The 24,891-nt window shown below is 45.8% G+C and overlaps 1 protein-coding gene across 5 annotated transcripts in view; it reads left to right on the top strand.

The window, feature by feature from the left end:
* The window catches only part of AMPD3 (adenosine monophosphate deaminase 3), a 62,268-nt gene extending 37,470 nt beyond the window's left edge, over positions 1–24,798 (top strand). For all 5 annotated transcript variants that reach the window (XM_012456672.3, XM_012456675.3, XM_012456673.2 and 2 more), the window contains 9 exons: positions 2,582–2,776; positions 4,112–4,243; positions 4,746–4,909; positions 5,680–5,806; positions 9,096–9,259; positions 10,496–10,616; positions 11,724–11,897; positions 13,558–13,668; positions 20,717–24,798. In XM_012456672.3, the coding sequence (XP_012312095.1) occupies positions 2,582–2,776; positions 4,112–4,243; positions 4,746–4,909; positions 5,680–5,806; positions 9,096–9,259; positions 10,496–10,616; positions 11,724–11,897; positions 13,558–13,668; positions 20,717–20,893 (1,365 nt within the window). In that variant the 3' untranslated portion in view covers positions 20,894–24,798. The remainder of the gene's footprint in view (positions 1–2,581; positions 2,777–4,111; positions 4,244–4,745; positions 4,910–5,679; positions 5,807–9,095; positions 9,260–10,495; positions 10,617–11,723; positions 11,898–13,557; positions 13,669–20,716) is intronic.
* The last annotated feature ends 93 nt before the right edge of the window (positions 24,799–24,891 follow it).

Raw genomic sequence — 24,891 nt, 5'->3', positions numbered from 1 at the left:
AATCTGCTGAGTCATGCTGAGATCGTTGCACCAAGCTGTGTCCAGCTGAGCTGAGCCAGGCTGACCTTCTCTTGTGCATCCCACATGAGCCCAGCCTCGTCTCTCAGGAACCTGGGCCTTGGGGATGTTTTAGCGTTTTGCTTTGTTTTGTTTCCCCAGTGTCCAGTGATCTGTCTTTCTGGTAAGAGTGGCAAGATTAATGGCAGGCAGGACCCTGACGAGTGAGTGCTGTGGCCAACAACATGGGCGGGCTGGCATAATGCTCACAGAGGTCCAGTGGATCAAATATCTGGTTTGGCATCACTTGGAGATGCCCAGCCAGCTGTGGACAGCATTCCCTGCCCTGAGGTCAGCTGCCTCCTCACCCCAGCCTGGGCTGAGCGCCCAGTTGGCCGCAGCAGTAGCTCTAGAGTGTGGTCTAATGGCTGTCAGCAGCCTGGGCTGTGAGGCTGCTGTCGTCCTCCCCAGGAGCTCCCGTAGGCCCCTTGGGCTCAGGGAGGGAAGTCAGTTTGTCCACAGTGACTTCAGGCCATCCCTCAGCTTAGCTGGGGCTTCATTTCCTTAGTGCTGGTGGCTGTCCTGTGAGTGAAGCACAGAGAAAAGGGAAAGTGGGGATGAGGGGATGGGGAGGTGGGTGGGATCCAGGAAATATTAGCAGAGCCCTCAACCTAAGATTAATGAAGACGGTTTAGTAACAGAATCAAATTACATTAAAAAAAGTCCCTTCTAGCTTCTGTGTGTGGAGAATGAACTGAACCAGAGCACACAAAAAAAGGAACAAGACCAGTTAGGAGGTCACTGTGAATTCGGCCATGAGAACATGCAGACTTGAACTCCTGTGGTGGCAGTGGGGCTAGAGAATATTGTATGGATTTGAGATCCATTTGGAAGGGAGAATTGATGAGACTGACTGAGGGAAGGGAGGAGGAAGGCCAAGGATGACTTCCAGGTTTTCAGCGTGACCAGCTGGATTCAGGACACACCACTTCCTGGGATTCCAGAACCTGGGAGACAATCAGGTTTGGGTTGGGGCCAGAGACGGAGAGACCACTTTTGGGTATATTAAAATTGAACTGCCTTTGGGTTATTCAGATAGAGATGTCAAGGAGGCAGTAGTATGTACAGTTCTGGAGCTTTTGGCTGGTGACATAAATTTAGGAATTGGTATAAGGAAAAGAATTAAATGCACAGAAATGGATCAGATCACCTTTGGAGAGAATTTCTAGTGAAAGACAAGAGGGCCCAGGACCAGGCATCAAGAAATTCCATTATTAAGAGGTCTGGTAGTGAGGAGGAGCTGATTGAGGAGGCTGAAAAGGAGAGGACAGAGATGCAAGGGGACAGTCTGGTGTCACAGGACTTAGCATGATAGAGGACATGAGAAATCCCATGAGGTATTTTGAGACCTTGCCAGGCTCCTTCTGCAAAGAAACTGCCTTTCCCTGGAATTTGGGGAGAGGTCTAAGCTGACTGTGCATTTCTGCTTTTTGGGATTTGCTGTAAGATCTTTGGCCTTGGGCCCCACAGAATGAGTCCGTGTGTTGGCTTAGGGTCAGTAGAGCAGCTTCCAGTAGAGTGGCTTCTTCTTGGACTTGGGTGCCCTGCAGTTTGAATGAGGTGTCACTAGCCAAGGAAGGGTATGTTTTGGGGGTTGGCCTCTAGTGTCTGTCCTTCTCATTCATTCCCACTTGGAGGTTTGCTTTGAGAATGCTCTGAGGGTTCTGAGAGAGGTCAATGGGAAGAGTGGGATTTTTTAGGGCATTTGATGGGCCCTCAGGGTTATCATTGAAACCATAAGAACCTGTCGCACCTGTTAATTTGTTCATCCATTTATCCATTAGTTTGACTTTGTACTAGGCTCTGGGGTAATTGCTGGAGACGTAGAAGCATCAAACATGGCCCTTGTCCTTGAGAAGCTCCCAGTCTAGTCAAAGAGTAGACAAACTTTAGCGTGATCAAGAGGGCACACACAGCAATGGGATGCCTGTGCCAGCCTTCCAGGTTGGGCAAGCGAAAGAGTGATCAGTTGTGCTTGGGGGAACAAGGTTGGCCTCCCAGTGGAGGAGGTTGTGGGAAATTTCTAGGTGGATGAGATTGGTGGAGAGAAAGGAAGGCATTTCAGACTGAAGAAACACATGGGCGGAGTGATACAGTGTATGGTTCCTTGGTGTCTTGTGTTCCTGTAAGTGGTGTGTCATGGCTGCAGCACAGAATGGGGCAGTGGCAAGGCGAGAGTTAGGCTTGAAGTAAGCCTTGAATCCCAGGCCAAGGCGCTTGGGCTTTATCTTGAGGCTGATGGGCCTGTAGGTCATCTGTTACCTGGGGAGTGGGCTGATCCAATCTGCATTTAAAAAAGATTTCCTGGTGCTATAAGGAGATGGAATGGGCAGCCAGGCTGAAAGGGAGGGATGGCAGCTCCAAAGTCTGGAGGAGAAATGGGGAGTGGGGTCCAGACATTGGTACGGCTGCCTCAATGGCCCAAGAGGTGCTGGGGTTCTGTGCACACTGAGGGTTGGATGTCTTAACTCTTGTTGCTAGGGGAGGTGGCCTGACTCAGGGCCTGGTGGGCGCTATGTTCCAGGTGGATACGCACATCCACGCTGCCGCCTGCATGAACCAAAAGCATCTGCTGCGCTTCATCAAGCACACATACCAGACAGAGCCCGACAGGACTGTGGCCGAGAAGCGGGGCCGCAAGATCACCCTGCGGCAGGTGTTTGACAGCCTGCACATGGACCCCTATGACCTCACTGTGGACTCGCTGGACGTCCACGCGGTGAGTGAGCTTTTGCTCCAGTGCCGCCAGCAGAAAGCAGCCCTGGCTGGGGACTCAGCCCCCTGGAAAGCCACTGTGATTGTGCTTGTGGGGAGGCGTGACGGAAGCAGCTCTTTCTCTTCTAGCCGACTGAGAGGTCGTGTGGCCTCAGAGAATAACAGGTCTGGTGTAGCCATGGGACAGGAGAAGAGGGTGTATAGCTTGGGGCCAGACAGGTCTAAGCACTAATTCCACTCCTGCCACTTAGGAGTTTTGTGCCTTTAGGCAACTCACGGAAGTTTTTATTTCCTTGCCTATAAAATGGTGACAGCCACGTGCCTTATTAACTTAAAAAAAATTATTAAAACACTAAATGATTGTTTAACTGCTATGGAAAACAGTATAGTAGTTTCTAAAAAAGTTAAGTATGGAATTACCTACGCCTCAACAATTCCCTTCTAAGTATATACCCCAAAGAACTGAAAGCAGGAACTTGAACAGATACTCATATACCAATGTTCATAGCAGTATTATTCACAGCGGCCAAACCGTAGAAACAACCCATGTTCATCAGCAGATGAATGGGTAAACAAAATGTGGTATATCCATACAATGGAATATTATTCAGTCGTAAAAGGAATAAAGTACTGATACATGCAGCAACCACAAATGAAGTTTTCAAAAGATTATACCAAATCAAAGAAGCCAGACACAAAAGGACAAATACTCTATGATTCCACTGATATAAGGTACCTAGAATAGGCACATTCATAAGAATAGAAGTTACTAGGGCCCGTAGAGAGGAAGGCATGGGGAATTAGTGTCTAATGGGTATAGAGTTTGTTTGGGATTATAAAAAAGTTCTGGAAATGGTTAGTGGTGACGGTTGCACAACAATGTGAATATACTTAATGCCACTGGAACTGTACAATTATAAATGGTTGAAATGGTAAATGTTGTGCACGATTAGAACAACAACAAAAAAACCTTTGTTAATCAAAACACTGAATGATATAATGTGGAGAAAGATGTGAGTAGTGATGGGAAATGCTCCGTTATTCAGTGGTCCAGCCTCTGCTCACTAAGCCAGCCATGTGCCGAGACTTGCTATGGTACCTTGCAGATGGGACCCCTGCTGTTCCTTCACAGGGGCCCTCACCAAAGGATCCCAGACTGACTAAGTGAGGATCCATGGTCCTGGCTCTCAGGAGTTTCTGAGGTTTCACGCAAGAGTTGACATAGAAGATGTCTTTTGGTGTGGCCATACAGAAGGCTGCCTTGTAAAGGTCTAGAGAGGGGAATGTGTGTGGTGGCTGAAGAATGATGCATCGATTGATTGTGTGGTCTCCTCCCCAGGGCCGGCAGACATTCCACCGCTTTGACAAGTTCAACTCCAAATACAACCCCGTGGGGGCCAGTGAACTGCGTGACCTGTATTTGAAAACTGAAAACTATCTGGGAGGAGAATACTTTGCTCGGATGGTGAAGGTGAGTGAGCCCTCAGTTTCGCTAAGGCCTCTCAGATGTGTGCCAGTATCTGCCTTCAGAGATTGGGGCTCTGTGTGCCCCTGGCCTCTTCCCCTCCCTCTGTCCACCATCAGCTCAGGCAAGGGTGAGGTGCCCAGGCGCCCAGTGCTATGGCCTGGCTGCAGGGAAGAGGAGGGAAGCGTATCCACCTTGTCTGAGCTCACAGCATCTGGCCTGGCTTTCCTGTCTCTGCAGCCTGAACCTGGCTGGGTGCAGATGAGCTCTGCACGGACATGTTTCTGCTGTGGCCTGATTCTGCAGAAGACCTTCCTCCCCAGAGGGAGCCTCTGCTGAAGTGGAACAAGAGCTTATATGAGCAGGCAGCCCTGGGGGATTTAGATCAGTGCTTCCAGCCTCAGAGCAAGGTGGCTAGGGGAGACACAGGACCCTGCTGGTGACGAGAGTGAGGGTCTCCCATGTAGCTGGGATGCTCTGGGTTTGACCCAAGCTTTTCTTGTGCCAGGAGGTTGCCCGGGAGCTGGAGGAGAGCAAGTACCAGTACTCAGAGCCACGGCTCTCCATCTACGGCCGCAGTCCTGAGGAATGGCCCAACCTGGCCCACTGGTTCATCCAGCACAAGGTCTACTCCCCCAACATGCGCTGGATCATCCAGGTGCCCCGGATCTAGTAAGTGAGGTGGCCCTGCTGTCTGCCCTGTGCCCTCCGGAGGTGACAATCTGTCCCGCGTGGGCTGCCAAGTCTGCACTGCTGAGGGACGGGGCCTGATCTCGTACCAGCTTAGGCTTGTCCTCTCCAGGGATTTTTCCATAGAAGGAATGGTTAGCAAAGATGTCCACATGACACTAGAACTCTTAATCTTTGAAAAATATAGATGTTCAAAGTCCTTGGGGGATCTACCACCCCTGCCTTCTTCTCATTGTGGGTTGAGGATGGATTGTCTTTTTGGTGAGCCCCGGAGTATGAGAAGAGCTGGTAGTGGTCTACATTGCTGGCCCTCTCCCTAGATGTCACTCAGAAGGCTGTTGTCCTCTCCAGGTGGCTGGCCAGGGTGCGGCCCATGCCTCTAGGATGGCTAGTGTATGTGGTTTAGAGAAACAGAGCTGAGTAACCCAGTGTTTGGGTCACTGGGAATTTGAGGACTCATATCTCAGACTCTTGGTGAGCCAGAATGCCACCATCCCCCTCCCAGTGGCTTCTGGCTTGAGAAAGTGCTCTGATGGGCATGGGTAGGTGTGGAGCTTGCAAAGCAAGGCGAAGTATTTCAGACATTGCTGGGGGAGGAGGAGACAGGAGGAATCTGTGTTCAGGCCACACATGACTTGACTCTGGGTGTTTAATGGGGACACAGGCAGCCTGAGGAAGTGACTGGGGCTGGTCTCTGACAGGGCAGGGGGCTGTTGGGTCCACCTGATACTCAAGTCTTTGCTATCCCCCAGTGACATATTTAGGTCAAAGAATCTGCTGCCAAACTTTGGGAAGATGCTGGAGAACATCTTCCTGCCCCTTTTCAAGGCCACAATTAACCCCCAAGATCATCGAGAGCTTCACCTCTTTCTTAAATATGTAAGTGTGGGTGGTGACCCAGGCAGGGCTCATAGGGGCAGAGGCGGGAATGGATTCGCTGTGGGCTGGGTCAGGTTTGCTGCTGTCCTTCACCATGGTATCTCAGGTCCTGCCACCTGTGTTCCAGGCATGGGGTCGCCAGCCCCAAGAAGCTGGATTTCTAAAAAGTCCCCTTCTCCTCAGGGGCAGCTTTGGGAGTCAGTGGGTGGGGGTGGTGTTGGTTGAAAATGGAAAACTATCTGGGAGGAGAGTACTTTGCTCGGATGGTCACAGCGAGTGAGCCCTCAGTCTTGCTAAGGCCTCTCAGATGGCTGCCAGCATCTGCCTTCAGAGGGTGGGGGCCCTGTGTGTCCCTGGTCGTGGGGCAGGCCTTGCCCTCAGCGGGGAAGGCAGCAGTGGGCAAAGACCAGGAACTCGGTTCCTGCCAGGTGGGGCCCGAAAGCCTGGATCTAGCCCCCAGCAGCACCAAGCAGCAGCCTCAGGTCTTGTTTAGAAATGCAGACACTTCAATTCACCTGCTCACCTAACAACAAAGGTCCTCACACCATGTGTGATTAAGTACAAGCCTCCAAGACATATTTCCCTTCCAGATTCAGTGAGTTGTAGGAGGAGAAGAGCAGTCCAGGAGAGACTTAACCAGGGAGGGAGGAGGAGGGGGCGGGAGCCAATCTCTTCCTCTGGATGCCTGGAATGGAGGGTTAGCAGATGGTGATATGGGCCAGTGCCCAGTGGAGGTGATGGATGATTTTCTACAGGGAGAGGCACAGAGGGGAGCCTGAGGGCTGGGGCACGGGGAGGGAGTGATTGAGTCTGTGTGCCCAGAAAGTGATTGGACAAGCTGAGGGACATCGTCGAATTTATACTTTAGACAAACATATTCTGGCTGTTGTGTGGAGATGGCCCAGAAGAGAAGGTAGCTGGAGGTGGGGCAGAGGTGAGGGTCAGAGCCTGCCTGGAGACAGGAGGGGAGCTTGACCCAGTGGAAACGGGTCGCACTCGTGGGTGCTTTCTGCCTGGCCTGGTCAGATGCCACGATGTGATCTCACCGAAGCCTCACAATTACCCCATTACTCTCACCATTTTGTTGTTAACAATAAGCAGAATTATTATGTGTTTGGTGTGTGTTAACATGGTGTTAAGTGCTTTCCCTGGACTATCTCATTTAATCCTCGCCAAAGCCCTGTGAAGCTGCTAGCTCTAATTGACACACAAGGAAATCAAAACAGATCATAAAGCTAAAAAGTGGCAGAACTGGATTTGTATCCAAGCAGGCTGACTCCAGAGATGTGCCCCGAACCCCTATTCTGTGTTGCCTCCCAAGTAAGAACAGGGAGGCACACGGCAGCTAGCAGCTTGTGGCTCTGAGCTGTGGCAGCACAGGGACTCTGCACAGAGTGCAGGGCTTGGTGAGAAGGGGTGGGTGTAGACTTCGCAGGACCTGGACAGAGACTGAAGGAGGCATGAGAGGGGAGTCTAGGATGCCTCGCAGATGCCTGCCTTTGCAGGAGCACGGATGGTGCACTGTTCGAAGGTTGCTGCCAGCAATGGAGGAAGAGTAGGTGTGAGGAGGAGTAGGAGGAGACAACGTATTTTGCACCTGAGGCTGTGGGAGATGCAGTGGTGAGGCCCTGCTTCAGCTGGATAGAGCTCTGGAGAGAGGCTGAAATTATCCTCACACAAGGCCCTAGAAAGTTCAGGTGAATATGGGGCTAGTGAGCCCAGAGCAGAGCTCAAGGTCTACCCTGGTCCCCCAAACCCCTGGGCGTGTTTAGGGTCATAGCAGGGACTCTGTCATTTCCTTTGACACACAGGGCTCTGTGACAGGGAAGATTCTGGCCAAGACCCTCATGCTACCTTGCTCCTTTGGGCCCCTGCTGCCCCTGTAGGAACAAGAGAGGCCGGCAGACCTCGCTGGGGCCTGGGGCCTGGGCTGGTATCCCCCCAGTTTGGGCCAGTTATGGATTAAGGGGGACAGTCTCTTTCTCCCATCTGATATTCAGAGGCCCCTTTCCAAAGCACTGCTGTGGCTGGGCAGATGGAGAGAGGCCTGGTAACAAGCCTCCCCAATGTGCTGAGAGCCCGTGCCCTCTATGCATGTGTTCTTGGTTGCGGATGACCTCTGGGATCAGCCAGAAGGCTCCAGTGACTCTGGAGGGGTCCCCAGGGGTCCTAGCAGAGGTAGAACTGCAGTGGAAGGGTGGGAGTTTCCTGAGGCTACTCGAGCCCATCTCAGAGGGTAGCTCCCAGTGGGGGCTGGAGAGCAGAGCTAGCTGCCTCCCAGGAGCCACAGTTCAGCCCAGCAAGGACCCTCTTCTCTGTCTGTGAGGCATCTAGCTGGATTCTCCTGGCCACACCTGGTCATACCCTAGGGTATCCTCCACCTACAGCCCCAAAGAGTGCAAATTCAGTGCTCAGAGCCTGGTTTCTTTTTTTTGAGATGGAGTCTTGCTCTGTTACCCAGTCTGGAGTGCAGTGGTGCAATCTCAGCTCACTGCAACCTCTGCCTCCAGGGATCAAGCAATTCTCCTGCCTCAGCCTGCCGAGTAACTGGGACTACAGGCACACACCACCACGCCTGGTTAATTTTTGAATTTTTTTTGGGAGAGATGGGGTTTCACCATGTTGGTCAGGCTGGCCTCGAACTCCTGACCTTGTCATCCACCCACCTCAGACTTCCAAAGTGCTAGGATTACAGGCATGAGCCACTGCACCCGGCTGAGCCTGGTTTCTTGAGCAACTTCCTTAATTGCTTTGGCCCTGGTTTGCTCAACTGTGAAATGGGGCTCCACAGCCAACCCATCCCTCTTGGGTTGCTCTGCGTTATGAATTAACTGATGTGCATGAAGTGCTTTGAGCAGGGCCTGACACGTGATGTGTAGTAGGACTCTTTCCCTTTATAGCTTGTTGCTGCTGCTGATGGCGTGGCCGCTGCTCCCTGCAGGCTGGCCTTGGCGCAGCAGAGGGGCGGGTGGTGGGCATGGCTGCCTCACCCTTCACCTGTCCTGGCAGTTTCCCCTGCTGTCGCCGCCTCCACACAGGGGCTTGGCATTCTTCTGTCTCCCCTCCAGAGTACCTCTGGAAGCCCGAAGGGGCAGACTTTGGTGTTGTACCCACTCCTCATCCCTGAGACGAATGTGGCCTCAGCCAGGCTATGGGATCCCCAGCTGAGGTGTGAACCTGAGGGCCCCAGACCCCCTGGCCTCTGGCAGCTGTGAGCCCCAGGAGGCTGAGCCAAGTCTGATCCTGGTCCTGCCTTGGCTTGGTGCTCAGGACCTTTCCTCCTGCCCAGGTGACGGGGTTTGACAGTGTGGATGATGAGTCCAAGCATAGTGACCATATGTTTTCCGACAAGAGCCCCAGCCCAGACGTCTGGACCAGTGAGCAGAACCCGCCTTACAGCTACTACCTGTACTACATGTATGCCAACATCATGGTACTCAACAACCTCCGCAGGTGCGTGTGGCCTGCCCTCGCACACGCTTGGGTTCATGTGTTAGTACGTGCACACATGCACACACATATGCATGTGGCCCTTGTGTCCATGTGCACGTGAACCAACATGCATGTCCATGTGCTCACATACCTCAAAATCCACAATACTTTCCAGCATGCTATATGAGGCATGTCTCCACATGATCACATACATGCAGACATGCCCACCATAACACACAGGCCATTACAGATATATATCGTGTACAGTATGCAATGCAGCCACAGCCCACATGTCCACACGTTTATATGTACACACACTCACTGGTGCACATTCCATGTGTACCTGTACCTCCCTGAGATAACAGAAGCATAGGACATGCCATCACACATGCGTGTTCACTTACCACACCAACAGTGTTCACACGTTCACTTACCGCCACACAACAATGTCCACACGTGCATATTTTCATTCAACAAATTACTGCATCTGCTATGTGATAGCACTGCCCTGGGCACTGGATAAATAACAGGGAACAAAAAGACTAAATCCATACATGCCTTTACAGGCAAAGGTCTTACAGGCAAAGGTTCCCACCAACATGCACACAGACAAGAGCCAGGAGTTGGCTGCCCAGGGCAGTAGGACACTGAGCCATTCCCTTCCCTACAAGTCTTGCACCCCACCTGCCCCTGCTGGGCCCTGGGGCCTCACTAGCTCAGCCTAAACCAGTGCTAGTTGGTGGGTGTGGAGGTTTAGAATGGGGCCCCGATTGAAAGAAATGGCCTGGTGGGGTGGAGGCAGTCCTGGACTGAGTTTTTGGAGATGGGAGCTCTGGTTCTGGCTTTGCCAAAGACCTGCATGGAACATAGACTTCACTCTCTGGGCCTTGATTTGCCCATTTTTAAAACAGAGAGGTCAGACTCTGGTTTCTCATGGCCTTCCCTGCTCTGGAGTTCTGTGAATGTAGGACATAAGGCTGGGAGAGGAATACAGGAGAGTGGCTGGAGGGCATAGCAGGTTCTCTTTCTACTTCGAGGCCCACTCTCTACCCCTAGAGACGATGCTTCTTGGTTCTAAGGGGCTCTGGGACCTGGGCCTCTGCATTTTAGGAGGGGTAGTTTCCAGGGTGCACTGGGTCAGCACAGCTGACCATGGGTGGTTATTCCCCCTGGAGCTGGCCCTGAGCTGAGGCTGCAGGCCCCAGGCAGAGCCAACTGGGGGGGTCCTTCCTGATCTGGGGCTCTCTTCTCTTACAGGGAGCGCGGCCTGAGCACGTTCCTGTTCCGGCCGCACTGTGGGGAGGCTGGCTCCATCACCCACCTGGTGTCTGCCTTCCTCACTGCCGACAACATTTCCCACGGGCTGCTCCTCAAGAAGGTAACCAGGCCACTCTCGGGAGCCTGCCTTGCAGCAACTGCCCTGCTCTGGGCTCCTGGGAGGCTTGGCCAGTGAGGCCAGAAAGCTGGGCCCTCTTCTGGGATGGGATGTCTGTTGTTATCTTGGTTTCATTTTAAATTATGAAAGTAATATAATCAAACTCATCACAATTTCACTTTTCCAAAAACTGGAGAAATGAAAAAAATCCAGCCCTTATGGCTATTATGTTAATAGAAATAGCCATTATTAGCTTTTTAGTATATCAATCTCTATATTTTATCCAGAGCATATTTTAATGTGTTTATTATTGTAATAAACACAGAATTTGGCTGCTTTTGAAGAATAAGCATTTTTTGATGCTGCAACATAATGTCTGCTCTTCCTTCCAAAGGCTGTTGTTGGATGAAGGGTCTGCCACTTTGTAATTGACTCAACAAGTCCACACTAGTTGAACAGAATCCATCCACCTTTTCAATGGTGTACCTTTGAGCTCTGTGCATGTAGTCTTCTTCATATTTTGGATCACTTTCCACTGGCACGACATTTAATCAAAATGCTCCCTTTCCCTGGTCCCGGCAAGGTGTAACCATGGGTCACATTTTTTGGTGGGGTGGGTGCTACAGTAGAAAACCACTCTATCCTGGGCAAGTCCACCCTTTAGGTCCCTTCAGGACTCATCTCCCAGGAGCTGGAGTGTTCAGTCTCAACCTGGCTGTTTGCAGTCAAAGCAACAAAACAACTAAAGTGGGGCATCTTCTAGACTGGGTCCATGCCTAGGAGAAAGGAGCTGAAGGTGAAGCCTGGGGTGGGCTGCCCTTCCTGCCCTGAGTCTTGCCTCCAGTTTGGAGCAAGAGTGGGTGCTTCCAACAGTGGGTAGAGGCACCAGGGAGGTGCCTGGCATGCAATGTAGAAATGAGATGAACAGTGGGGAAGGGGAATGTGTGTCTGTGTGTTCCAGCTTCCAGGAACTCAGGTTGAGGACTTGAACAGACACTGTTCAGACCCCTGGTTTCCACTGGTGAATGCTTCTTCCCTCTTTTTCTCCCTTCCATTTTCCCTTCTCCTCTCTCTGGCACTTGTCACATGAGTTCGGTGGTTCTTTTGCAGAGTCCGGTATTGCAGTATCTCTACTACCTTGCTCAGATCCCCATTGCCATGTCTCCTCTTAGCAACAACAGTTTGTTTCTCGAATATTCCAAGAACCCTCTGAGGGAATTCCTGCACAAGGGACTGCACGTTTCTCTTTCCACCGATGACCCCATGCAGTTCCACTACACGAAGGTGAGGACTTTGGGGTGAGGATGGTAGCGCCTCAGTAGGAATCAGTCCTAGCCTGTCCTCCCATTTCAGGGACCTAAGCCAATGGCTCAGTTCTGCTTTTGGGGTGGGGCTGGTGGCCCAGTGAAGACAGAAGGGAAGTCACTGGTGGGAGAAAATTGTGCCTTCCAGGAACCCTCTCTTTGGGGTTCTGGAACCCTCTAAGGCACAATTTAGTATTAGTATCTTTGCCTTCCTCTATTTTCCCTTTCTTTGACATTTATGAGCTCTGTGATCTTGGTAAAGTTATTAGCTCTCTGGATCAAGTTCCTCTTCATCTGTAAAATGGAGATTAAATTGTCTCTACCCCTACCTTGTGAGGATTCATGAAGATAATGAATCAAAGGGTCTAGTGCAGTATCTGCATATATTCAAAATATTTTAAAATGCCTTCTAAATCAATGCTATTACAATTTCTACACGTTGGGTCTCTGGGAAAAGAAAAGAGGAAGGCAAAGGTGGTGTCATGCATGGGGGCCAGACGCAAGTGTACCCAGCACGTTTCGATGGTGCTGACGAGACCAGCCATTGCTTACCACAAACAGAAGCACCAGAGTCTTTTAGGACAGAGGTGCTCTAACTTCTTGGTCTCTGGACCCCTTTATACTCTTAAGAATTGAAGTTCTCAAAGACCTGTTGTTTATGTGGGTCATATCTACTGATATTTAACATGTTAGAAATGAATAAGAAATTTAAAAATATTATTTAAAAACTGTATCAATAAACCAATTAAATGTTACATAATTTTCTTTTTTCCTGAAAAGTAACAGTACCCCCCCACCTTTGTTTTGCATTTTTAAGCCTCTTTAATGTCTTAATGGAAGTCAGCAGGACTCTCCTGGCCATTTCTGCATTCAATTTGTTTTTAGTCAAAATATATAAAAATAGAAAATCTTGCTTCGTGAAAATACGTAATTGGAAAAGAGAAGACCTTTCAAAAGGTTTTAGGACCTTCATCGGTCCTTGACCTGTACTTTGAGAACCATTGCTCTAGGCTACAGCAGCAGTAGGGTAGGGAAGAGGTCATAGAGGGCTCATGAATAGATACTTCGCATCCCAGAAGGGAAGCAAAACCACAGCTCAAACCCAGATCTTTCTGGGAGTACACCATTTTACCACCTATCCTATGATCACTTCTTTTTCTTTTTTTGATGTTCTGTCTCTGCTTTTAGTATTTTACTCATATATATATATATATGTATGTATGTATGTATGTATATCACATTCATATATATATGTGTGTGTGTGTGTAATATATATATATGGCAAACTTAAGAAAATAGTGTGTTAAAAAGAAAAGCTAGAGAGCAAGTGCTAAAAATGGCATGACTAGAGGGCTTGTCACAGGGGAGCAGAGACAGGCATCCCTGACGACTGGTACAGGGCTTCAACATGAGCTCTTAGTGCTGGTCAATGAATAAATTTTGGAGATGTGATTTTAGATCTTTGATAACCCATGATTTCACAGAAGATCTTAGGCATTGAAGGTGTGACATTTGATGGTCCAGGTGCCATTTAGTGAGGAAAAGTTAAACCTGCAGTGTCTGATATTATCTTTGGACATTTGTGAAGGGTTGATTTGGATATTCTCCCGTCTAATCCACATGCTTTGGGGAGGGTCTAGGAAGCACTTATGGAAGAATATGCCATTGCAGCTCAAGTGTGGAAGCTGAGCACGTGCGACCTGTGTGAGATCGCCAGGAACAGCGTGCTGCAGAGCGGCCTCTCGCATCAGGTATGCAGTGTGATGGTGCCACCTGTGTCCCTCCTGGGAAGGCTGCCTGCTGTGTGCCAGGCACCTTCCAAGCACTGGGGATCTGTGACAACACAGCAGGCAGGGCCTCTGACACTCAGGCATGGGGAGAGAAAATGTAGCAGCCTCCTGCGTTTCCATGGCTGCTTCCTCACCCTTTTCAGACCTCTACGGCTTCTCGGAGAGGCCTTCCCTGATAGCCTATTCTAAAATAGCCACACATTTGCTATTATTCTCTGTCCCCTTAATCTGTTTTTCTCCATAACATTTATTCCTGCTAATATTTAGTTATGTGTTTTTCTGTCTTTCCCTCTAGAATATAAGCTCTGTGAGGGAAGAGGCTTGTTCAGAATTATATCCCTGGGCCCTAGATAGTCCCTGGCACAGAGCAGGAGCTCAGTATTTCTTGAATAGATGGGAAAAGTATCTAGACTGAATAAAAACCTAGACAATGGGACTGAGACATGTGTCATTTTTTAAAAAGCCCTGTAATTCTGAGGTGGCACTAGAAGTGAGACCCATGTTCTGATGTATCTTAGGTCTGCTGACACTTCCCTGGGTGATGTCACTGGTTGGGGAGAGGCTGCATTAGGGGCTTCCCTTGTTGGGTGATGATGCAGCAGAGTTTAAATTAAAGGCTTAAGATTCTTTTTTTTTTTTCCTTTATAATTTTTTTTTAATTTTACTTTAGGTTCTGGGGTACATGTGTGGGTCATGCAGGGTTGTTGCATAGGTGCATACTATATCCGGCATTTCTCCCCATGTTATCCCTCCCCACCCCCTGCTGTCCCTCCCCTAGCTTCCCCCAACTGCCCCCAGTATGTGATGCTCCTCTCCCTGAGTCCACGTGTACTTATTGTTCAACACCGCCTATGAGTGAGAATATGCAGTGTTTGGTTTTCTGTTCTTGTGTCAGTTTGCTGAGAATGATGGTTTCCAGATTCATCCATGTCCCTACAAAGGACACAAACTCGTTTTTTATGGCAGTTAGGTATTCCATGCTGTATATGTGCCACATTTTCTTTGTCCAGTCTATCATTGATGGGCATTTGGGTTGGTTCCAGGTCTTTGCTATTGTACACAGGGTGGCAATGAACATACATGTGCATGTGTCTTTATAGTAGAATGATTTATAGTTCTTTGGGTATGTACCCAGTAATGGGATTGCTGGGTCAAATGGAATTTCTCTTTCTAGATGCTTAAGAAATCACCACACTGTCTTCCACAATGGTTGAACTAATTTACACTCCCACCAGCTGTGTAAGAGTGTTCCTATTTCTCCACATCCTCTCCAGCATCTGTTGTCTCCAGATTTTTTTAATGATCACCATTCTAACTGGTGTGAGATGGTATCTCAATGTAGTTTTGATTTGCATTTCTCTAATGACCAGTGATGATGAGCATTTTTTCATATGTTTGTTGGCCTCATGTATGTCTTCTTTTGTAAAGTGTCTGTTCATATCCTTCGCCCACTTTTGAATGGGCTTGTTTTTTTCTTGTAAATCTGTTTCAGTTCTTTGTAGATTCTGGATATCAGCCCTTTGTCAGATGGGTAGACTGCAAATTTTTTTTCCCATTCTGTTGGTTGCCGGTTCGCTCTAATGATGGTTTCTTTTGCTGTGCAGAAGCTCTGAATTTTAATTAGATCCTATTTGTCTATTTTGGCTTTTGTTCCCATTGCTTTTGATGTTTTAGTCATGAAGTCCTTGCCTATGCCTATGTCCTGGATTGTTTTGCCTATGTTTTCTTCTAGTGTTTTTATGGTGTTAGGGTTTATGTTTAAATCTTTAATCCATCTGGAGTTAAATTTAGTGTAAGGTGACAGGAAGGGGTCCAGTTTCTGCTTTCTGCACATTGCTAGCCAATTTTCCCAACACCATTTATTAAACACGGAGTCCTTTCCCCCATTGCTTGTTTTTGTCAGGTTTGTCAAAGATCAGATGCTTGTAGATGTGTGGTGTTGCTTCTGAGGCCTCTGTTCTGTTCCATTGGTCTATGTCTCTGTTTTGGTATCAGTACCATGCTGTTTTGATTACTGTAGCCTTGTAGTATACTTTGAAGTCTGGCAGTGTGATGCCTCTGGCTTTGTTCTTTTTGCTTAGGATTGTCTTGGCTATGCCGGCTCTCTTGTGATTCCATATGAAGTTTAAAGTGTTTTTTTCCCCAGTTCTGTGAAGGTCATGGGTAGCTTGATGGGGATAGCATTGAATCTATAAATTACTTTGGGCAGTATGGCCATTTTCACGATATTGATTCTTCCTAACCATGAACATGGAATGTTTTTCCATCTGTTTGTGTCCTCTCTTATTTCATTGAGCAGTGGTTTGTAGTTCTCTTTGAAGAGGTCCTTTACATCCTTTGTTAGTTGTATTCCTAGGTATTTTACTCTCTTTGTAGCAATTGTGAATGGGAGTTTGCTCTTGATTTGGCTGTTTGTCTGTTATTGGTATATAAGGAATGCTTGTGATTTCTGCACAGTGATTTTGTATCCTGAGACTTTGCTGAAGTTGCTTATCAGTTTGAGAAGATTTTGGGCTGAGACGATGGGGTCTTCTAAATACACAATCATGTTGTCTGCAAATAGAGACCGTTTGACTTCCTCCTTTCCTAATTGAATACCCTTTATTTCTTTTTCTTGCCTGATTGCTCTGGCTAGAACTTCCCATACTATATTGAATAGGAGTGGTGAGAGAGGGCATCCTTGTCTAGTGCCTGATTTCAAAGGGAATTCTTCCAGCTTTTGCCCGTTCAGTACAATACTGGCTGTAGGTTTGTCATAAATAGCTTTTATCATTTTATATGTTCCATCGATACCTAGTTTATTGAGAGTTTTTAGCATGAAGTGCTGTTGAATTTTGTCAAAGGCCTTCTCTGCATCTATTGAGATAATCATGTGGTTTTTGTCTTTGGTTCCGTTTATGTGATGGATTATGTTTATGGACTTGTGTATGTTGAACTAGCCTTGCTTCCCTGGGATGAACCCTACTTGATCATGATGAATAAGCTTTTTGATGTGCTGTTGCATTTGGTTTGCCAGTATTTTATTGAAGATTTTTGTGTCGATGTTCATCATGGATATTGGCCTGAAGTTTTCTTTTTTAGTTGAGTCTCTGCCTGGTTTTTGGTATCAGGATGATGTTGGGCTCATAAAATGAGTTAGGGAGGATCCTCTCTTTTTGTATTGTTTGATATAGTTTCAGAAGGAATGGAACCAGCTCCTCTTTGTACGTCTGGTAGAATTTGGCTGTGAACCCATTTGGACCTGGACTTTTTTGGCTGGTAGGCTATTTATTGCTGCCTTGACTTCAGCCCTTATTGGTCTCATCAGGGTTTTGACTTCCTCCTGGTTTAGTCTTGGTAGAGTACAAGTGTCCAGGAATTTATTCATTTCTTCCTGGTTTACTGGTTTATGTGAGTAGAGCTGTTTGTAGTAATCTCTGATGGTAGTTTGTATTTCTGTGGGATCAGTGGTGATATCCCCTTTATCTTTTTTTATTGCATCTATTTGATTCTTCTCTCTTTTCTTTTTTATTAGTCTGGCTAGCAGTCTATTTTGTTGATCTTTTCAAAAAACCAGCTCCTGGATTTATTGATTTTTTTGAAGGGTTTTTTGTGTCTCTGTCTCCTTCAGTTCAGCTCTGATCTTAGTTATTTCTTGTCTTCTGCTAGCTTTTGAGGTTTTTTATTTTTATCTTCCTCCTCTAGCTCTTTCAATTTTGATGATAGGGTGTCAATTTTAGATCTTTCCTTGTTTCTAATGTGGGCATTTACTGCTATAAATTTCCCTTTTGACATTGCTTTAAAGGTGTCCTAGAGATTCTGGTAAGTTGTGTCTTCATTCTGATTGGTTTCAAAAAACACCTTTATTTCTGCCTTCATTTCATTGTTTATCCAGTCTACACTCAGAAGCAAGTTGTTCAGTTTCCAAGTGGTTGAGCGGATTTGAGTGTGTTTCTTAATCCTGAGTTCTAATCTGATTGCGCTGTGGTCTGATAGACTTTTTGTTATTCTTTTGCATTTGCTAAGGAGTGATTTGCTTCCAATTATGTGGTCAATTTTAGAGTAAGTGCGATGTGGTGCTGAGAAAAATGTATATTCTGTGGATTTGGGGTGGAGCATTCTATATATGTCTATTAGGTCCACTTGGTCTAGCTCTGCATTCAAGTCCTGGATGTCCTTGTTACTTTTCTGTCTCGTTGATCTGTCTAGTATTGACAGTAGAGTGTTGAAGTCTCCCACTATTGTGTGGGAGTCTATATCTCATTTTAGGTCATTAAGAACTTGCTTTATACATCTGCATACTCCTGTGTTGGGTTCGTATTTAGGATAGTTAGCTCTTATTAGATTGATCCTTTTACCATTATGTAATGCCCTTCTTTGTCGCTTTTGATCTTTGTTGGTTTGAAGTCCATTTTATGAGACTAGGATTGCAACCCCTGCTTTTTTTTGATCTCCATTTGCTTGGTAAATCTTCTTTCATCCCTTTATTTTGAGTTCATGTGTGTCTTTGTATGTGAGATGGGTTTCCTGGATACAGCACACTGATGGGTCTTGACTTTTTATCCAGTTTGCCAGTCTGTGTCTTTTGATTGGGGTGTTTAGGCCATTTACATTCAATGTTAATATTGTTATGTGTGAATTTGATACTGCCATTTTGATGCTAGCTGGCTGTTTTGCCCATTAGTTGATGCAGATTCTTCATTGTGTTGATGCTCATTCTTCATTGTGTTGATGCTCTTTACCATTTGGTCTCTTTTTGGAGTGGCTGGTACTGGTTGTTCATTTCTGCATGTAGTGCCTCTTTCAGTAGCTCTTGTAAAGCAGGCCTGGTGGTGATGAAATCTCTGAGTACTTGCTTGTTCGCAAAGGATTTTATTTTTCCTTCACTTATGAAGCTTAGTTTGGCTGGATATGAAAATTCTGGGTTGAAAGTTCTTTTCTTTAAGGATGTTGAATATTGGTCCCCCACTCTCTTCTGGCTTGTAGGGTTTCTGCTGAGAGATCTGCTGTGAGTCTGATGGGCTTCTCTTTGTGGGTAACCTGACCTTTCTCTCTGGCTGCCCTTAGCACTTTTTCCTTCATTTCAACCCTGGTGAATCTGATGATTATGTGCCTTTGGGTTGCTCTTCTTGAGGAATATCTTTGTGGAGTTCTCTGTATTTCTTGGATTTGAATGTTGGACTGCCTTGCTAGGCTTGGGAATTTCTCCTGTATAATATCCTGGAGTGTTTTCCAGCTTGGGTTCATTCTCACCGTCATATTCAGGTACAATGATCAAGCGTAGATTAGGTCTTTTCACATAATCCCGTATTTGTTGAAGGCTTTGTTCATTTCTTTTCACTCTTTTTCTCTCTTGTCTTGCCTTCTCTTTTTATTTCATTGAGTTGATCTTCAATCTCTGATATCCTTTCTTCTGCTTGATCAATTTGGCTATTAAAACTTGTGTTTGCTTCACATAGTTCTTGTGCTGTGTTTTTCAATGCCATCAAGTCGTTTATGCTCTTCTCTAAGCTGGTTATTCTAGTTAGCATTTCATCTAACCTTTTTTCAAGGTTTTTGGTTTCTTTGCATTGAGTTAGAATGCGTTCCTTTAGCTCAGAAAAGTTATTATCCACCTTCTGAAGCCTGTTTCTGTAAATTCATCACATTCTTTCTCAGTCATGTTGTGTTCCCATGTTGTTGAGTTGTGATCCCCTGAAGGAGAAGAGGTGTTCTGGTCTTTGATGGTTTCATTTTTTTTGCGCAGTTTTCTTTTTCCCCATCTTTGTGGGTATACCTGGCTGTGATCTCAGGGAGCTGCTTGATGAGGTTGCTTTTCTGGCTGTCGAGGTGCTACTGGGTTTCTAGGAACTCCTTCAGGTTACTAGGTAAGCTTCCTGTCTTTTTTGTTTACACTGGGAGGTTAGGCCTGGGTGTTCTGCTGACCTGGAGATGCTGCTAGGTGTCAAGAACACCATCCCATTGCTATGTAGGCTTCCTGTGTTTTTTGTTAAAACATGACACCTACTCCCACCCCTTTAATGGTGGGTTGTGTCTTTCCTCCACAGGGCTGGGTCATTCAGGGTTCAGCTCAGACTGAAGAACTGGCTGCCTAACCCACTAGAGTTTAGTGCTTGAGCCCTCTGGGGTTTGTCAGGAAGGGTAGGGACCCGCCCAGCAGCACCATCTGTCTTCCTGGTTTCACCTCCCTCTCTCTCTAGGCAGGGGGAAGGGGCAATAGCTCAGTCTGCAAGCTCTGCCAGCTGGCTCATGGGCTTATGTGTTTGCTTAGATCTGTGTGCCAATCCGGGACACTATCCTGATTATTCAACTCTGCGCTTGTAATTCCTGGTGCTTGACTGGCAAAGATCCCCTGTTCTGTGTATTGCTGAGGCTTTGGAGGAAGTGTTATATCTGGACCAGAGTGCTAGAGGGGGAGCCTCTGACTCACTGGTCAGATGCACTTTCTGGGTGAAGCAGCACCCCTCCCCACCTTGGTTTGCCTTGCCTGGGCTTTGCTCACTGTCTGACCAGACCTGTTGAAATGCACCTGGTTCCTTGGAGCTAGGAGACCTCTCGATTTCTACATCTCTCTCGCTGGGTATTGTGTGCTGGAGTTGTGTCTATTTGGCCATCTAGACTCCCTCCCCAGGCTTAAGAGTCTTTTTATGTGCAGTATGGTTCCTTGGATTGGCTCTCCCCAGAAACACTGTCCTTGTCAGCTCTCTGGAGGGACTTCTTAATTAAAGTGTACCTCCTTCCCCATCCCCAGCAGCTGCTGCAGACCTTATCATCTTTCCTCTCTGATCAAGGAAAGCACAGCCAGGAATGAAGTGTTGTCTGAGGATGACTGAGGTTGTTGGGGTGACATCCTTGAGGACATGGAGGCCAGGAGGAATTTTTGAGTCCTGTGGGGATAAGATGTCCTGAATGAAGATCAGCTTAAGGGAGACTGGTCTGATTTGCTGTGACTGATGTCAAAGCTGCCCATGTGGCTATAGAAAGTGAATCAAAAGTATATTGTTTCATTTGTATTTCTCTTGGTCCACAGGAAAAGCAAAAGTTTCTGGGACAAAATTATTATAAAGAAGGACCTGAAGGAAATGATATTCGAAAGACAAATGTTGCTCAGATCCGGATGGCATTCCGCTATGAGACCTTATGCAATGAGCTCAGCTACCTGTCTGATGCTATGAAATCAGAAGAGATCACCGCCTTGTCCAAATAGCTCTAGCATTTGACATGCATTTTAACTTTTTGGTTTAATTTCAAGTCTGCTGTGGCTAATAGTGGTCAAGATTCCAAACTAGGACTTTCCTCTCTGAAGAGGATACCTCTGAAGAAATTTCAAACTGATGATTTTGGTTGCACTGCTCACTTTAAGAATTAACATGCTCACTTTTGTTAGTATTTCTGAGTAACAAGATGGCGACTTCTCCTTTGGGGATCTGGGAGCTGGGCACTTGTCTATACTTTTTCCTAATATTTCAAGTATTTCTCTTGAAACTGCCAGTGCTTGAACTGTTGGGGCCAGGATTTTCCATAGTCAGATGCCAAGTGACATGAGGTCTGTGTGGTTTTCTGCCATACTTTTCTCCATTGGCCCAAGTAGGCTAATTGATGATAGTTGTTCATTTCAGCCTCTGGATGCCTGGCCGCCTTAAACACAATCAATTTCAAAGCTCCATTTCATAAAGGGGCTACTTTGAGGGAGTTAAAATGGAAGACTTCCGTCTTGACAATTTGTGTTTTTAGTGAAGTTCTTAAACCGTTTTATTTAGCCTTCCTCCCCGCTTTCTAGTTGGAAGCCAAATGTACTCATTAAAACAGCCACTCCTATTCTGAGTCTTGGTTTCTTCACCTACAAAGTGAGGGTTTGGACTAGATGAGTGGCTTTCAGGGTGTTCTGTGAATCCCCTCATGAATACTTTTTAGAGCACGGGAGGAAAGGGAGTGACACTCAGGGGCTGTCAAAGGGACTCTGCGTTCATTAGTTTTACACTGCAACTGCTACGTAATATTTTCACTTGAATGAAGAACTTCGAAAAGCACTGGACTAGATAGATGATCTCTGTTCTTTTTGGCTCTAATACTCTATGACTGCAGGCCAATTATCACTTCATCAATTAAGAGGCGGGAGAAGTGAATGAAATTTACTTAAGGTTGCACAGCTAATTAATAAGTAATAACAGGCCTACAACTGGGTTTCCTTATTCCAAATCCTGTCCTTTCCCCACTATTCCATTAGACCTCACAAATGTTAGTTGTGTGTGTGTGTGTTTTCATCAATGTAACCTGGTGCATTTTTTTTAAGGCAAAATTTTCCCCTTACCTACTATGATGATTTTAGAAGATAAAATGGTCCCAGGAGCCAGGTAGAAAGCATTTTTAAAGACCAATCTGAATTAAGCTTTACCAGTGTACTCTTATTCTGTGTTACTAGTGCCTGGTATGTAGCAGGTGCTCAATAAATACATATTGAATAATTAAGTGAATTTCTTTTGGCAACATTTTAAGGACATGTGCTCTTAGTACTCAAGAGGCTGCTCAACTATAGCATACTTCTGCGGTCAGACTACAGGAGGCCTTTTTGAATCATTATAGTTAGAAGGACCTTATTTCTGCCTGTGAACTTATTTGTCTTTAGATTATCTCGTCTTGTGACTTTATAATGCCTGTCTCCTCCACTGGTGAATTTAGCATATGGAACTATAAATGCAGTATTTTTACTAGGCAAATATATATGCTATCTTGCAGCTAATTATGAAATTGAATAAAAATCCATTGTTATCTTAGGGATTATTTTTGAAAAGCCCCCATTTGTAAACATTTGCCCTAACATAGGAAGTATTGTGTAGTTTCTCATTGTCATTTTATCTGTATCAGGTATCTTTTTTAAAATTGTTAAATAAAATCTGTTAGGACTGTGGCTCAATAATTTAAAACTATTTCAAGATAATCATATTGAAAGCAAATGTTAAAAGTTTTTTTTTTTTTACTTTTAAGATTGGGCACCATGGAAAGCTATCAATAATAACAGCTAATTTAGCTTTTACTAAGACTCAGACATGAATGACATTCTCTTGGAAAACTCAAAATTTATAAACTGAAGCTCACTAGACCCAGAAGATACATCTTTGCTACCATTTTCTCTAACTTCTACCCTGTTATAGTTCATAAGCAAAGCTATACATGTTCATTTCCTCTTCCTGGGATATTATTTTAGTGTGTCCAGCTAACATCTATTGAATTCTACCTGTCCTGCAAGCTTTTCAGACTTCTTTTCTATAGCACTTTGTGCTTTTATTACATTGTTATACTTAATTGGCCTTTTGGGGGACAAATCCCTACTTTCCTTTGTGTTTGCAATTGGAATAAAGGGCAATTAATTGTATATTGGCTCAGATTTCTAAAGGAACAGGTTTTGAGGCATGTTATCCCTTACTTACCCTTAAGGGCTCAAGTTCACGTTACGTGTTACTTCAAATTGTATCGTTGAAACGATCGACATCATTGCTCTTTGCCTCGTGAAAACAAATCACAGCTCCTGGGTTGATATTTATCATGGCTTCTTGGATTAGAAAAGAGCTGAAGGCACATCTCTCTTGCTTTCTCTTCTGAGTGTTGGTGAAACAATATTCTTCATTTCCTGGGTCTGAGACACAACTGAAGGTGATATATCTAAATAGTCTATGACTGAACTATGACCATTATAAAGAACAAGTGTAACTAATTCCAATAAAAGGAATACTAACCAGACACACATACTTCCTTGGAAATTTTAGACTATAAACAACTGCAAGATTATCAAAACCTATCTCTGCAAAGGCTTTTATGTCTTTTCAGTAAAATGTGAATTTCTCCATAGTATGGTATCAGCAAATTAACTACCAACTGTTATTCATTCTTATGTCTTTGTACTTTTCAGCACTAAGATTCTACAATGTTTCTCAAATTACATTCTTATATTTTGGAAATGATTTTACAAGGTAAACAAACTACAATAGGGTTGAGTATTTTCTTATTTTTACTGTCTGTTGGGGTAGGGGTCCACAACCCCTGGGCCATGGACAGTACCATCTGCCACTTGTTAGGGACTGGGCCGCATAACGGGAGTTGAGTGGTGGGTGAGTAAGCATTACAGCCTAAGCTCCACCTCCTGTCAGCTCAGTGGCAGTATTAAATTCTCAAGGAGTGTGAACTCTATTGTGAACTGTGCATACAAGGGATCTAGGATGCATGCAGATTATGAGACTCTAATTAATGCCTGATGATCTGAGGTGGAACAGTTTCATCGTGAAACTATGCCCACACCACCCCAGGTCTGTGGAAAAATGGTCTTCCATGAAAGCAGTCCCTGGTGCCAAAAAGGTTGAGAACCACTGCAGCAGGGTAAAAAGACATAAGAACAAATGAGTCTATTGTCAGCTGCTTATGTTTATATGATACTGTCATCGTGTTGCCCAGCATAAATGTGAGTGACCTGCTGACTCCCCTAATCTCCAAGTAGTTTTTTTTTTTTTTGCCTGAGACAGAGTCTTGCTCTCTCCCCCAGGCTGGAGTGCAGTGGCACAATTCCAGCTCACTGCAACCCCAGCTCACTGCAACCTCCGCCTCCTGGGTTCAAGAGATTCTCCTACCTTAGCCTCTGAGTAGCTAGGATTACAGGCATGTACCACCACACCAGGCTAATTTTTGTATTTTTAGTAGAGATGGGGTTTCACCATGTTGGCCAAGGTGGTCTCGAACTCCTGACCTCGTGATCTGCCTGCCTTGGCCTCCCAAAGTGCTGTGATTACAGGCATGAGCCACTGCGTCTGGCCATCTCCAAGTAGTTTTCTTATTCCAGGATAGACAAAGTAAGCTTAAGACAATAACAGTTAAAAATGCAAATTATTCAGACTATCTTTTAATAAACTCAACTTCCCAATGTTGAAAATCACTGAATCAAAAGATATTTTCAAGCAGCCTTTCTCCCAGATATGTATTAGACATAAGGAAATCGAGTCCAATTTGAAATTAATTTAAAAATGGCACACAAACATCACAAACCCCAAGAGCACAATATAAAATAGTATTCTAAGGAATATAATCATTTGGTATATTAGAATGTGAAATTACATAAGAAAAGAATCTCTTCAATTAGCTAAAATTACTTGCGAAAGATTATTTATTGCATAATTTATCAGTGGTCCTAAGAATAACACAGATACTATTATTCTCAAC

The sequence above is a fragment of the Aotus nancymaae genome, unplaced genomic scaffold (genome assembly GCF_030222135.1).
Source record: "Aotus nancymaae isolate 86718 unplaced genomic scaffold, 86718_ANA_hifiasm-v0.15.2.pri h1tg000059l, whole genome shotgun sequence".
Taxonomy (NCBI): domain Eukaryota; kingdom Metazoa; phylum Chordata; class Mammalia; order Primates; family Aotidae; genus Aotus; species Aotus nancymaae.
This window is presented reverse-complemented; position numbering and strand designations above follow the sequence as displayed.